The sequence below is a fragment of the Oncorhynchus kisutch genome, linkage group LG16, assembly GCF_002021735.2.
Source record: "Oncorhynchus kisutch isolate 150728-3 linkage group LG16, Okis_V2, whole genome shotgun sequence".
In the NCBI taxonomy this organism is placed as follows: domain Eukaryota; kingdom Metazoa; phylum Chordata; class Actinopteri; order Salmoniformes; family Salmonidae; genus Oncorhynchus; species Oncorhynchus kisutch.
This window is the reverse complement of record NC_034189.2, coordinates 39,023,470-39,039,220: the sequence shown is the minus strand read 5'-3', so window position 1 is coordinate 39,039,220 and position 15,751 is coordinate 39,023,470. Positions and strand designations below refer to the sequence as shown.

General features: G+C 43.3%; 2 protein-coding genes across 3 annotated transcripts; one reads left to right on the top strand and one right to left on the bottom strand.

Annotated features, from left to right (window-relative positions):
* The first annotated feature begins 37 nt into the window (after positions 1–37).
* On the top strand, positions 38–9,956 carry LOC109890678 (basic leucine zipper and W2 domain-containing protein 1-A). Of its 2 annotated transcripts, XM_031792361.1 has the most exons (12): positions 38–170; positions 930–1,003; positions 1,110–1,286; positions 1,525–1,619; positions 1,725–1,790; positions 1,947–2,082; positions 2,377–2,486; positions 6,606–6,776; positions 7,881–8,027; positions 8,623–8,761; positions 8,956–9,078; positions 9,188–9,956. In XM_031792361.1, the coding sequence occupies exons 2-12, from the start codon at positions 940–942 to the stop codon at positions 9,217–9,219; spliced, it is 1,260 nt and encodes a 419-aa protein (XP_031648221.1). In that variant the 5' UTR covers positions 38–170; positions 930–939; the 3' UTR covers positions 9,220–9,956. The 2 variants fall into 2 exon arrangements, with proteins under 2 accessions (XP_031648221.1, XP_031648222.1); XM_031792362.1 differs by lacking the exons at positions 38–170; positions 930–1,003; positions 1,525–1,619 and having other exon boundaries at positions 1,209–1,286.
* A 332-nt stretch (positions 9,957–10,288) lies between these two features.
* Positions 10,289–12,894, bottom strand: LOC109890675 (basic helix-loop-helix transcription factor scleraxis). Its single transcript, XM_020482648.2, has 2 exons — positions 12,193–12,894; positions 10,289–11,967 (listed from the first exon to the last, which is right to left on the bottom strand). Exons 1-2 carry the CDS (start codon positions 12,691–12,693, stop codon positions 11,935–11,937), a joined length of 534 nt encoding a protein of 177 aa, XP_020338237.1. The 5' UTR covers positions 12,694–12,894; the 3' UTR covers positions 10,289–11,934.
* Between the last annotated feature and the right edge of the window lie 2,857 nt (positions 12,895–15,751).

The following is a 15,751-nucleotide window of genomic DNA, read 5'->3' as shown; positions in this document are numbered from 1 at the left end:
TGACTAGATAAAGTGACGCCATAGAGCCATATTTAAATACGCATGCGTACTTGCGAAAACCGGTCACTAGTTGGTTCTGGAAAGGGTATTTTTGTTAGGTCGATAGGACTGAATTCGGGTGTTTTGAATTTGTTCTTTCTCTAACCGGTTTTTTATCTGCATACATTTCGGTAGGTGGCCTGCATACTTTGCACATTCGGTTGAAAATGTAATCTACACGTGTCTGTTTAAACTAACATTGGCTAGCTAGTAAAGTATTGTATCTAGAGTTATTTTCCTGCATTGTTAGCTAGCAAGCACAACTTCACTACCTAGCCAACGTTATGTTAGCCATTTAGTTTGTTATCATGTCGGAGGAACTGGCTTTGTAGATATGGCACGTTGAAACACAGGCTTTATTGATCTGCCCACTGTAGAGCCACTTAGTTGCCCATGATATTTGATAATCAGGCGTGAATATCGACGTCCTTTGTTCCAAGTTTTGTTAGCATTACAGGAAATTGTGGCTTGTTAGCTAAAGTTAGCTGCTATGGGAGTTTCGCAGGTGCCACACGAACAAGCAAGGCCTGTCTGAACGGGCGCATTTCCGGAAGGTCCCCGTGCTCATACTAAAGCCTACCATCTTGGAGGGCAACTTAAGCAGGCTAGCTAACTAACTTCACCTAACTACATTTTGATTGTATTTTATATTCATCATGACAAAGCCAGGTTACAATGTCAACTTTGAAAATTCTCCAAATTACCAGGTGTGGCTTGCTAATTAGCTAGCTAAAATATAGCCAGAACAAGGCTCTCGCATGGGCCTAACGTTACAGAAATCCTGTTGGGCAGAGCACGTTCCCAACTAGCTATACATAGCCTGCTAATGTTGACTAATTATCTTGACGGTGCGCAATCAGACGTTAATGTTAAACTTCTTTCTCATCCAGAGTGTCTTTTATGAATAATCAAAAGCAGCAAAAGCCAACGCTAACCGGCCAGCGTTTCAAAACGAGGAAAAGAGGTAAGTTGGGCATCTTCATTGTCGACCAATTTGCCTCTACTTGTTTGGTTCACCTAGCTGTGTCAACATGGTACCGGTGGTGAAATTATGACATGTTTTTCAACAGATGAAAAGGAGAGATTTGACCCTACTCAGTTTCAAGAAAGTATCGTACAAGGCTTGAATCAAACTGGATCTGATTTGGAAGCTGTTGCAAAATTCCTTGATGCCTCTGGCGCCAAGCTTGACTACCGCCGGTATGCAGAGACACTCTTTGACATCCTGGTGGCTGGCGGAATGCTTGGTGAGTACAGATCTTTAAGTAGTGTTTAAAGTCAGTAGCTTTCAGGGATCCCTTGCCTCCTTCCAAAGTCCCACCCATCTGACCTTCTTCTACAATGCGCTTTGAGGAGGAAAGAGGATTCTAGGGAAGTTTTAGAGGATGTGTAGTGTTGGCTGTCAGTTTCCATTCCATTTGGAAAGCTGCTGTTGTCCAGATTAGCGCACTGACACTCTCTTTCTCCCCCTTCACCTCTCTGCAGCCCCAGGAGGGAGTATATCTGATGACCTGACCCGCACAGAGTTCTGCCTCTTCACTGCACAAGAGGACCTTGAGACAATGCAAGCATATGCTCAGGTAAGAGGATGTGGAAATAATGTATTACTGCAAAGTATCTATATGAATGCTGTATAATAACACATTTACCACAGTGTCACATCTTACTTTGTTTTGAACCTGTAGGTTTTTAACAAGCTCATCCGGCGTTACAAGTACCTGGAGAAAGGGTTTGAGGAGGAGATCAAGAAGGTGAGACAGTTGGTTTGAACTCCTGCTTGGCAGTTGGCACTGATGAATGTTACACACATTGGAACCTGAATGGATTATTTGAATGGGATATTTTATTTTCACGACAAAGAACTAAAACATTTACCCTGCAGGCTCATTATTTTATCTACTCCGCAGTTGCTGCTGTTTTTAAAAGGGTTCACCGAATCAGAGCGCAACAAGCTGGCCATGCTCACTGGCATTCTGTTGGCCAATGGAAACATATCAGCTGCCGTCATTGGAAGTCTCTTCAACGAGAACGTGGTCAAAGAGGGTGAGTGTCTGCCAGCCCACCACTATCTTTACCTGGACCTGTCCAATAAGAGCTGCTTGTTTTCATTTGAATTTTTCCCAAATGTTTGGTTACGGTGGCCCCAAATGAACATGGCCCTCTTCACTGGAAACTTTTTGTTAAATGGTCTCTGAAATGGACACAGTATTCAGGCACATTGTATGAACCCAATGTCTCTGAAATGAACATGTTTTTAGTTAATACAAAATAGTGATTTGAGTGCTGTTCATAGCAGGGTACCTGCTGCTTTGACTGTTGCTTTATGACTGTTTGCAGGAGTATCTGCAGCCTTTGCTGTCAAACTGTTCAAGTCCTGGATCTACGAAAGGGACATCAATGCTGTTGCTGTCGCTCTCCGCAAAGTCAGCATGGACAACAGGCTGATGGTAAAGCTATAATTCCTTACTATATATATATATATATATATATATATATATATATATATATATATATATATATATATATATATATATACCCCCCTCCAAGCATACCAATACATATAGAAGAGTAAGGGGCGGTTTCCTCAACACAGATTAAAGGGATAGCTCTCCAAAATTATATACATTTCCTTACAACATTTAATGGCACTGGAGAGGATGGCTGACGTTTTATTGGCTCTTAACCAACCGTGCTATTGTTTAACTTATTTTGTACATAATGTTGTTGCTGCTACTGTCTCTTATGACCGAAAGGAGCTTCTGGACATCAGAACAGCGATTACTCCCCTTGAATTGGACTAAGAATTTTTCTTTAATGAGTCGGACGAGAGGGATTTACTCCAGTCGCTGAACAGGCCCTCATCCCAGTCACTCACAGGAGAGAGGTTTTGCGGAAGGTGAGCGAGGTGCCTTGTGAGGATCTAGCGACGAGTGACTAATCTGCCTTTGCCATCTGTACTATTAGCCAATGTACAATCACTGGAAAATAAATGGGATGAACTAAAAGCATGTATATTCTACCAACGGGACATTAAACTGTAATATCTTATGTTTCACAGAGTCGTGGCTGAATGACGACATGAGTAACATAAAGCTGGCGGGTTATACAAGCTATCGGCAGGATAGAACAGCAGCCTCTCTTAAAACCTCTTAAGGATAAGCGGGACGCAAATGTCTCAACTGGCCAATTGCCAGGAGAAATGCAGAGCGCCAGATCAAATAAAATTGAAACTTTCATTAAATCACACGTGTAAGATACTCCATTAGAGCTACACTCGTTGTGAATCCAGCCAACATGTCAGATTTTTAAAATACTTTTTGGCGAAAGCATAAGAAGCTATTATCTGAGCCTTAGCCTGCACAATCTGCATCAGCAGTGAACAAAGGAGCTAGCATATTACAACCCTGCAGGCGCTACACAAAACGCTGAAATAAAATATAAAACATGCATTTACCTTTGACGAGCTTCTTTTGTTGGCACTCCAATATGTCCCATAAACATCACAATTAGTCCTTTTGTTCGATTAATTCCGTCCATATATATCCAAAATGTCCATTTATAAAGAGCATTTGATCCAGAAAAAAACAGCATGCAAAAACACAACGTCACTACAAAATATTTCAAAAGTTGCCTATAAACTTTGCTAAAACATTTCAACCTACTTTTGTAATACAACGTTAGGTATTTTAAACGTTAATAATCAGGAAACACAGGAAAGAAAAGAAACAGCGCTGCTTTTCACGAATTGCGCAACTCACAAAAGTGTCCCCAGTTCTGAGTTGCACAAAGGAATAACCTCAACCAAATTCCAAAGACTGGCGACATCCAGTGGAAGCGGTAGGACAATAGACAATACAGGAAACAGAGGGGAGAAGAGAACCTGAACAGTTAGTCCTCGGGGTTTTGCCTGCTACATAAGTTCTGTTTTCCTCACAGACATTATTCAAACAGTTTTAGAAACTTCAGTGTTTTCTATCCAAATATATGAATAATATGCATCTCTTATATTCTTGACATGAGTAGCAGGAAGTTGAAATTGGGCACGCTATTTATCCAGAAGTGAAAATTCTGCCCCCTAGCTTTAAGAGGTAGCGGTCTATGTATATTTGTAAACAACAGCTGGTGCACGATATCTAAGGAAGTCTCAAGGTTTTGCTTGCCTGAGGTAGAGTATCTCATGATAAGCTGTAAACCACACTATCTACCTAGAGTTTTCATCTGTATTTTTCGTAGCCTGCATACCACCACAGACCGATGCTGGCACTAAGACAGCACTCAATGAACTGTATACCCCATAAGCAAACAGAAAAACGCTCATCCAGAGGCGGTGCTACTGCCGGGGACTTTAACACAGGGAAACTAAACTAATTTCTTTCATCATGCTAAATGTGCAACCAGAGAGAATTCTATCCTCCTGATTCCTGCTTACAAGCAAAAATATAAACCGTAACCACCAGTTACCCGGTCAATAAAAAAAAGTGGTCAGATGAAGCAGATGCTAAACTTCAGGACTGTTTTGCTTGCACAGACTGGAATATGTTCCGTGATTCTTCCAATTGCATTGATGAGTACACCATATCGGTCACTGGCTTCATCAAGTTCATCGACGACATCGTCTCCACAGTGACTACGTACATACCCCAACCAGAAGCCATGGATTACAGGCAACATCATCACTGAGGTAAACGGTAGAGCTGCTGCATTCAAGGAGTGGGACTAACCTTGAAGCTTATAAGAAATCCCACTGCCCTCCAACGAACCATCAAACAGGCAAAGCATCGATACAGGACTAAGATCGAATCGTACTGCAACAACGCTCGTCGGATGTGGCAGGGCTTGAAAACTATTAGACTACAAAGGGAAGCACAACCGAGAGCTGCCCAGTCACACGAGCCTACCAGACGAGCTAAATAACTTCTATGCTCGCTTTGAGGAAAGTGACACTGAAACATGCATGAGAGCATCATCTGTTCCGGATGACTGATCACTCTCTCCGCAGTCGATGTAAGACCTTTAAACGGGTCAACATTCACAAGGCCGCAGGGCCAAACGGATTTCCAGGATGTGTTCTCCGAGCATGCGCTGACCAACTGGCAAGTGTCTTCACTGACATTTTCAACCTCTCCCTGTCTGAGTCTGTAATACCAACATGTTTCAAGCAGACCACCATAGTCCCTGTGCCCAGGAACACTAAGGTAACCTGCCTAAATGACTACTGACCCATAGCACTCACATTAGTATCCATGAAGTGCTTTCAAAAGCTGGTCATGGCTCACATCACCATTATCCCAGAAACCCTAGACCCACTCCAATTTGCATACCGGATCCACAGATGATGCAATCTCTATTGCACTCCACACTGCCCTTTTCCACCTGGACAAAAGGAACACCTATGTGAGAATGCTATTCATGGACTACAGTTCAGTGTTCAACACCATAGTGCCATCAATGCTCATCACTAAGCTAAGGACCCTGAGACTTCCCGATGGGCCGCCCCCAAGTGGTAAGGATAGGTAACAACACATCCTCAGTCCCCTCCTGTACTCCCTGTTCACTCATGACTGCATGTCCAGGCACGACTCCCAACACCATTACGTTTTCCGATGACACAACTGTGGTAGGCCAGATCACTGAGAACGATGATATGGCCTATAGGGAGGAGGTCAGAGACCTGACCTTGTGGTGCAAGGACAACAACCTCTCCTTCAATGTGATCAAGACAAAGGAGATGATTGTGGACTATAGGAAAAGGAGGACTGAGCACGCCCTCATTGACAGGGCTGTAGTGGAGCAGGTTGAGCGCTTCAAGTTCCTTGGCATCCACATAAGTGGATAAGTAAGCGTTTCACTGTAAGGTCTCTCTATACCTGTTGTATTTGGCGCATGTGACAATGTTATTTGTAAGCCACGTGTCATACTAATTCCACGGACACCCGCAGACACTCAGCCTTTCGCCCCTCCGTTGTACTTGATTGATTTTAAGGTCACTAATTAGTAAGGCACTCCCCTCGCCTGCTTGTCTAGGTCTTAATTTAAAGGAAAAAACAGCAGGCACTAGGCCCTCCATGGAATGAGTTTGACACCTGCTGTATGCAGTCTATGCTTTGGTATCCCTGGCACTGTTTCCATACGATAACATTTTAGCATTTGTTGGCACATCCCATTAGTCATGGGACCGATATTAACATTTCAAACCATTTTCAAATGATCTATAAGTGACTGTGCTTCACAATCAATTTGAGATACTTTTGGATGATTTGGACATGTGCGACGAATGCTAATCGGTCCCATGACTTTAATGCTGAAACGTTAGCATGGTGCGAGGGATACTTCACCAAAGCATGGATTTCTGTCATACCTTATCCGTAGACTGCTTACAGGGTAAGGAAGCAAGTATACTTCTGTAATTTGGGTGAACTATCCCTTCAAGACTAGTCATAGTCTAAAAAACATCTTCCATGGCGATTGTCTGTTAAACCAGCTTAAGTCTTTTATATTGGCCTTTAGATTTCAAACAAAATAAATATTGAATGTGAACTAATTACTTATATCAATATCTGTCACAGGAACTCTTTCCTGCCAACAAGCGGAGCTGTGAGCATTTTTCAAAGTACTTCACTGACGCGGGACTGAAAGAGCTGTCAGACTTTGCCAGGAACCAGGAGGCCATCGGGTCCCGTAAGGAGCTGCAGAAAGAGCTCCAAGAGATGATGGCCCGTGGGGACAACTTCAAAGATGTGAGACTTATTCTTATACCGTGGGTTCAAAATATTGGGACAGTGACACATTTGTGTTATTTTGACTCTGTACTACATGCAGCACTTGGTTATTTGAATTACAATGACAGGTTCAAGTGCAGACTGTGCTTTCATTTGAGGGTGTTTTCATAGATCGGGTGAACCATTTGAGAAATTACAGCATGTTTTTTTTATGGGACAAAGTATTGAAACAAATTTACTTGTGTATTAAAGTAGTCACCAATTTAGTATTTGGTCCCATATTCCTAGCATGCAATGATTGTAGTGTAATATCCAAGAAGACTAGAGGCTGTAATCGCTACCGAAGGTGCTTCAACAAAGTACTGAGTAAATGGTCTAGTAACCAGTTTTGCACTGTACAGTTCATGTAAGGAAATCAGTCAATTGAAATACATGCGCAGCCATGGGTGGCCCTGGGAGGGCATCAGCCCACCCACTTGGGAGCCAGGCACACCCATGGGGAGCCAGACCCAGCCAATCAGAATGAGTGTTTCTCCACAAAACTACTTTTATTATAGACAGAGAAACTCCTCAGTTTCATCAACGTACCGGGTGGCTTGTCTCTACTGATCCCGTAGGCGAAGAAGCCGGTTGTGGAGGTTCTGGGCTCACATGGTCTGTGTTAGTGAGGCTGGAAGTACTGCAAAATTCTCTAAAATGACTTATGGTAGGGAAATTATTTTTCAATTCTCTGGCAACAGTTCTGGTGGACCTTCCTCTAGTCTGCATGTGAATTGCACGCTCCCTCAACTTGAGACAACTGGGAAGTTGTGTGACACAACTGTACATCTTAGTGGCCTTTTGTCCTCAGCACACGGTACACCTGTGTAATGTTTACTCAGCTTCTTGATATGCCCACACCTGTCAGGTAGATGGATTATCTTGGCAAAGGAGAAATGCTCACTAACAGGGAAGTAAACAAATGAATGTTTTTTTGGTGCGTTTGGAGGATATCTGGAATTTTTTATTTCTGGCTCATGAAACATGGGACAAACTTTACATGTTGCGTTTTAGATTTTTGTTCAGTGTATATATGCTTGATAGCTGGGCATTGTTCATTGACGTGTTCCCTGCTGTGTTTAGATAATTGCCTACGTCAGGGAGGAGATGAAGAAGACCAGCATCTCTGAACAACTGATGATCGGCATCGTGTGGTCCAGTGTCATGAGCTGTGTGGAATGGAACAAGAAGGAAGAGCTGGTCTGCGAACAATCTATCAAACACTTGAAGGTAAATGTCTTCTGCGGTCTTGAACCGGTCTCTTGCCAAAAAGATTTATCAATGAGACAAACCTAGACGGTTAAAATAGTTGCTGCTAAAAATTTTGGGAACTTTATAGTATTGGAATAGGGTGGAGCGGTACTAATATAGGCCAGATTGGAGCATGATTAGGTTTTAGTTGGCTGGTTTTAGTCCAGTCAACCACCTTGTGCCCCCCCCTGTATAGCAATTTAAGAGTGTTGGGCCAATAACTGGAAGTTTGCTGGTTCAAATCCGCAAGACGACTAGGTGAAAATACTGTTGATATGCCCTTTAAGGAAGGCACTTAACCCTAATTGCTCCTGTAAATTGCTCTGGATAAGAGCATCTGCTAAATGACTCAAATGTAGGTGCTTATATTGCTGCTTTGCTTGCCCCTGACATTGTGTCATTGCAACTAAGAATCTGTTAATTGACAGATTGGATGAATGGGAACTAATTGGTCCTCTCTCCACCACAGCAATAGTCCTCTCCTGATGGTGTTCACCTCCCAAGGAGCCTCTGAGATCATCTAGTCTCTAACCCTCCTGTACCCTAACCCCCCATCTTTCTCTCTTCTCCACAGCAATACAGTCCTCTCCTGAAGGCATTCACCTCCCAGGGAGCCTCTGAGATCATCCTGCTGGTGAAAATCCAGGAGTACTGCTATGACAACATCCACTTCATGAAGGCCTTCCAGAAGATTGTGGTGCTCCTCTACAAAGGTGTGGGCCCTGGTTGAAAGTAGTGCACTATAAAGGGAATAGGGTGCCATTTGGGATACAACCTGTGTGTGGTGGGCACGATGGCTCGCATGTGACATGTTTAGGTACCATGGTGTGCCCTATATGGTGTGCACTCATTACCTTTGATCTGAACATTCTAATGTTCCGTGTTGCTTCGCCTTCTCCCAACCCAGCGGATGTTTTGAGTGAAGAGGCCATTCTTAAGTGGTACGCAGAGGCCCACGTTGCTAAAGGAAAGAGTGTTTTCCTCGAGCAGATGAAGAAATTCGTTGAGTGGCTGAAGAATGCAGAGGAAGGTAAAAAGAAACGGCGTTTAATTAGTTGCCTTTTTGAAAATGATCTTAATATTCATGTTGCTGTAAATTGTAATGTTCTGATTTGACTCGACTCTTTTCTGTCTTCCAGAGTCTGAGTCCGAGGACGAGGAAGAGAACTGAGAACTCAACCCTCCACATGTGCATTTTAAACAGCACAGTAGGAGCAGTAGAATGTTTTTGTTACTGAAGTGCTTGTCTCTCCCAGTCCTGTTTTCTTATTTTGCCTTGTTTTCTTTCACCCCTCTCCAACTTCAACATTTACGTTTTAACTCGAGGGCTGTGACGTGAACGGTACACTCCTTATTACATTTTGTTTTAAACTTACCCTTAATGGTTCACACGTATTGTGAATTAAAACCTCAATCATAAGATTAACAAATGAAGTGTTGATTTGTTTGGAAAGAAGCAGAAATGACCCCCTTTTATTAGTATTACTATTATGCCTTCTGTGTTTTGGAAATGGAACATTCCACTTGATTAAGATACTCTGTTGATGTTGCTGCATCCAGTCTGATATCCCTGATACTGCTGTAACTGTTAACATTGCAGCAGTGCGCCTTCTTGCTATGTGACTTAAAGGCACCCTAAAATGACAAGTCATTGCCTTCTCGCCAAAGGTTTTACCCGGTAGCCCTATCCTCATGTTAGCTCCTTTCCTGACCTTGGCCTTTTGGACAAACCTGTAATGAACAGTTGAATTGGTGATCGGCTGAACGTTGTGCAGTGACTCATCTTGGTAGAACCACCTCTTGACCTGACTGACATCCTCTCTGGAAGATGCAATGCCAGCTAAGTAATATTGGTTAATTTCTTTAATCTGATTAAACCAATTATTTTTTAAAGAAATAAAGATGACAAAAAAAAAAAATCTGATTATTTATGGTATACATTTCTTGTATGTTTGGTGTGTAGCATTGCGATCAATTACTAAACTTTGGTGCCTGCTGTACTAATACAACTCCACACACAGCTTAATGTTATTACTGGGTAAACCTGATTTTAATGACCTACACAATCCGCAGTAAATGGTCGTGACTGATTTTCTAAGGCTGTGTTTACACAGGCAGCACAATTCTGATCTTTTGCCCAATTATTGACTCAAGAGCTGATCTGATTGGTCAAGTTAGTGGGAAAAAAATTCAGAATTGGCCTAAGACGGTATTTTACATGCACATTCAACTCATCAGTCCAATATTTATTTTGAAAGTAGTTTAATGATTGTGTTTACAAGTCAAATATATTGTTTTACTACTTGTACAAAAAATTCATTTTTCTCCTTCAAACAGCTTCTCATTGGTTGCTATGTGAAGAGGACAATTGTCTTACATAAGTTAGGAGAAATTCAAGTATGTTTACAACAATGTTACACATCACAATAGACTTGGAGGTAGGCCTATAATTCTATTAATTTAATACATTGAGGTCTTCATTGAGGTAAAAGTGTATTGCAGTCAGTGTGCAACATCGTTATTTGTTTTGGATAATTCATCCAAATATGATTGTGTTTTTATTTTGCATGATTTTGAAGTAATTTATTATATACCCAAATCAGTGCAGTCAATTCTGTTCCTGCCTTTTAAATTATATTGTGAAATGGCTGATGAAACCAACACTGTAAAAGTGTGAAAACATTTGATTAGTGTTATTTCCTGATAGTTGCTGGTTGAAAATACAATCTACATAGGCCCTTCTGATCAGAAGGTTTCCATGGGTGAGAGTTTTGGCTTTCCATGGTGACATCACCATGTGGTTAATTGGTTAATAGACCATGACCAATAAGAGTTCCAAACCCTTCCAATAATGGCTAGTTGTCAGTTTACCCTTCCCACTCAGACCACTCCCAGACAGTCCTAGCAAAAATTCTTGCTTGAAAAAGTTATTTTTTTATAAATGTGTGGAATATATTACAGTAAGGTATTTTAACTATAAATTATTTGATGATGATATAAAAACAGTTGCGTTGGGCCTTCAAAGGTGCAGCCAATACTGCACAAACATGCAGAACTATTGTGTTTGTGGATTGTGAAAAGGCTTGTGCAATACATGCAAGTAAACATTTCTCAATGTATAGCATTGAGCTCCCAAAATGAGTGTTTAATATGTATGTTACGTTTTCTATTGATCTACACCATGTTACATTTGACATGGAATATGACTTGATGTTGTGGTAAAGTTTCTAAACACCAAGTCTGGTTGCTTCTGCTCTGCTAGCAAGTGGGGCCTACATATAACACTTCATATTTGGATTCAAGCACATTTTGTATATTGTTTTGCCTCCCCCATTTAAATTAAGTGGACTATCCTGGTTAAGATTAATTTAAATATTACTGCTACCAAAGTATATTTGGAACTATTGAATTGAGTTTGAATGGCAGTTAGAATTCATAATTGTCAAGCACGTCACCCTCTCCTCAGTTGGCAAAAGATGAATCAGCCAGGAGACAAGCTAACCAGTCCGCTACTCCACCGATGAACCGCTGCACGGCCTAGGCTTGGGTTACAACCATGTGACTGGCTGCATGGGGGAGGCGAGACTGTTTTTTAGGAGCGCGACACTAGGGCTTACTATTTCTGATACCGAAATAGCCCACTGTCAGGTGGAACCTTACACATTGCGCTCGCTCCAATTTTACCAAAACACGGTGGAAAAGACGCACATGTAGTGAACGGAAAGTGCATTTCAGTGGGGGGGGGGGGGGGGTTGTCCTAAGATTTTGCAAAAATATGTACAAAGTTAAATCGTTTTTTTTCCCACTTTTAGGTACATGTAAACATCCGTGTGACTTGGTATGCATCCTTGTTGCATCCTTGTTTTGACAGTAGTGCGTGACCATGTCAGATGGCTGTGTGCTTTCCTCCATCTCTGAGCTGTGAGAGTAGAGAAATTGTAGTAGTTTACATTGAAATAAAACCATTGGAATACTATTGATTGGGATGGCTGTTATGGAATTGCTCCAATCTTAAATAAAGTACTGACCCATTATCTAAATGTAGCCAAATCCCATCCATTTTATTTTATGAGATTACATGCAGCCTTCTATGATAGCCCACAGCCTGTCAACCAATATATACTGATTTATTTTGAGGACTCACCATTTTTCTCTGGTTACTGAGACAGAAAGTGCATATGGGCCTGAGTGGGGGGCTGCTGCTTTTGATGTTGGTGCTGCTCTGCCGGATGCTGTGGTACCCGAGACAGGGCTGTCCGTCCAAACACTCGTCCCCCAGCAGCAGCACGTTGGCAAGGTGGGAGATGTAGCTGGACGCCAGGCGCAGCGTCTCGATCTTGGACAGTTTCCTGTCGGCTGGTTCTGTGGGAATGAGGGTGCGCAGCGCGGTGAAGGCCGTGTTCACACTGTGGGTCCGGTCCCGCTCCCGCGCGTTGGCTGCCTGCCTCTGTTTGCTAACGCCCTGCAGACGCCTGCTGCACCCCCTCTCCCTCTGCCTGGCCCCCTCCCGGCCCCCTCCCTGGGGGCTACAGCCGCTGCCCGTCGACTTGTTGTCGGAGCTCTCCTCGCTTCCGCTATCCAGTTCGTCCAAGTCGGAGGGGAAACCGTCCGGCGCGGCACCCTGTTCGCTCCCTGTGGACTTCATGGTGGACCTGGCTGGGTGTCTAAGGCGGGGGAATGAGTTGGGATCTGGGACTGGCTCTGCTCCTGTGTCTGTTTCATGGCGACTGCTTTATAAATGCAGAGTGAAAATAGCACCTGGGACCAGCTGCCGCCGTGTGATCCGGTGACTGGGGGTGCGGGGATCCTGCGCTAACTGGGCTCACGCCATCCCCTTGGCAGAGCATCATGCCATTTCTTGAATAACGGATCCTTTCTGGGCCCGGTCACCATGCATGTGGCCTCTGGAAACGGAAAGACAGGTGGAGGCTGGAGAGGAGAATCCACCGGTCGTGGTTCTTTGGGTGCTTGAGGTTTATATATATATAGCCCCCCACAGAGAGCCAGCACACTCCCACTTTGCTCCTAACCCCTGCCCCTTGACCCCTAACCCTTCCATGTTTGCAGATCTGTGGAAGGTGGAAGCAATATGGTGGAAGCTTGACCATCACACTGCTTATACTTATCCAGCCCCTTCAGATCTGAAAGCATTGAGGGGTCGGGGTGTGACTGTGTGACTGCAGATGCACGACATTAACCTTCTCCCACTCTCAGCCCATGTAAACACAGTCGTGCTGTGACTCTACTCCCTCCATCACAAACCTTCATTGTCTTATCTCCTGCTTCCTGGAAGTCTTTCATCTTCTCCCGCTGATTCAAATGCCGGTCTAACTACCTGAAGCCTCAACAACATACACACAATCGCACAAACGAAACGTCTATTGCACGCTGTGCAAAGGTCACGAAAAGATGATAAGGCTAATCTTGACATAGTGAAACCATTCCTCCGGTTTACGCGAGGCCACTGTGTCAGGCAGATGGCTGATGTTTAGAACACGTTGCATCGTTTCACATTAGGATGTGTGTTCCTAGAAATCCTGTCACTATTATTTGGTGAAGTGTTTCGGGGGAAGTGCTACTTCGTTACAGCATGTCAACAATTCTCAGAACTCAAATTCAAACTTGGTTCAAACCCCAGTGAAGGAATCACTCCTTGGTCTTAGAGTCATGACACCAGCTTCAGTGCTCTCCGTCCAGGACCGTGAGTGAGTAGTCCAGGTGTATCAGTCACCCTCCAGCTGTTCCTCCACCCCATGGCAGTCGCCCCATTAACTTGTGCCATCTTTAGCCTTGATATAAATATCTGTGAATGTACAAGTCACTTATATAGTGTTACTTCAGTCAAATTTCAGATCATCATACCAAGATTTTCATCATGATACCAACAATAGTTTTAGTGTTCCTGAGAGCAATGTAAGTTGTGTGAAAAGAGAATTATAACCACAGCAATTGCACATCAATAGGTTGGAATGATTTCAAAGGGCCAACTGAGCTAATCAACGCAGCCATATATTGTGGAAATGAAAATATGAAACATTAGGGGAGTTGATTTGTATGTCCGTTGTCAAGTTGTTGTTTTGGTATTTCAGGTCTACACTATGGGTTATATAGCAATAGACTCCAGGTCATCACTAGGTGGCAATAGAGCACTGGTGTGGAATTACTATGAGCCATTTTGACAGAAGTACTTTTGACAGCCTTTCTTTGTGTAGGTGGGCACGGGCATACATCCACAGGAACGGAGCTGTGTCAGCCGTGTGTGGGCTGTGTGTGTGTGTGTGACAGCATATTGGAGACTTGCTAGTGACAAGTACGTGACATGTTTGACGTAGCAGCTCTGTCACTAACACTGCTGACAGAGGGAGAAGAGCGAGAGGAGAGGGAACGATTGGTGGGAGAGAGAGAGGAGAGCGAGAGAGGAGGAGGAAAAAGGAGAAAGAGAAGGAGAGGAGAAGAGTGGGCTGAGAGATTCAAGGAACAAGGTGCAGGTCTACATGCTTGTCTGTCTGTGCTAAAAGAGTGGTGTAGTTAGGTGTAGCTCAGCTTCTTCTTTCATTTAGTAGGGAAACATTAGCAGCTGCTTCTCCCCTTCGCTTCTGGACCATTATGCAACATTGGGAAACTTTGCACTTCCCAAGTCACTTTGATTACCACCCATAGATGTGTACAGGCACATTTTATTGGTAACTAGGGAGGGTTTAGAAAGATCAGACAATGAGCCTGGGGACTAACGAAGGACAGGGTGAAAATAGGGAGAGAGACATACAGAGAGAGAGAGAGAATAAAATAAAATGCATTTGTATTTGTCACATGCATCGTAAACAACGTGTAGACTAACAGTGAAATGCTAATTTTTCCAACAATGCAGAGTTAAACATAAAAAAATAGAAATAGTGGCACAAGGAATATATACACAGTGAATAACGAATAACAATAACGAGTAAAAATAACATGGCTATTTACAGGCAGTGCCAGTACAGAGTCGATGTGCAGGGGTAAGAGGTAATTGAGGTAGCTATGTATATATAGGTAGGGGTAAAGTGACAAGGCAACAGGATAGATAACAGACAGTAGCAGCAGCATATGTGTTGAGTGTGAAAGTGTGTGTGTGTGTGAGTGAGTGAGTGTGGCGTCAGTATGCATGTGCGCGCATGTTATGTGTGTGTGGGCGTATGTAGTGTGTGTGTGTGTATGTGTGTGTGTGTTGGGGTTTTAGTGTAAATATGTGTGAGTGTGTGGGTAGAGTCCAGTATGTGTACATAGGGTCAATGCAGAAAGTCCAGGCACCGATTTGATTAGCTATTTAGCAGTCTTGTTTAGCAGTCTTATGGCTTGGGGGTAGAAGCTGTTCACGGTTCTGTTGGTTCCAAACTTGGTGCACTGGTACTGCTTGCCGTGTGGTTGCAGAGAGAACAGTCTATGGCTTGGGTGGTTGGAGTCTTTGACAATTTTTTGGGCCTTCCTCTGACAGCACCTGGTATGGATGGCAGGGAGCTCAGCCCCAGTGTTGTACTGGGCCGTACTCACCACCCTCTGTAGCGCCTTGCAGCCTTGCAGTTGTCGTACTAAGTGGTGATGCAGCCAGTCAAGATGCTTTCAATGGTGCTGCTTCTGAGGATCTGACAGAGACATTCAGACAGACACAGAAAGGTAAATGGCGGTTGTAACTGAATTTGCCGGAAAGGAAGATACATTGTCATTGC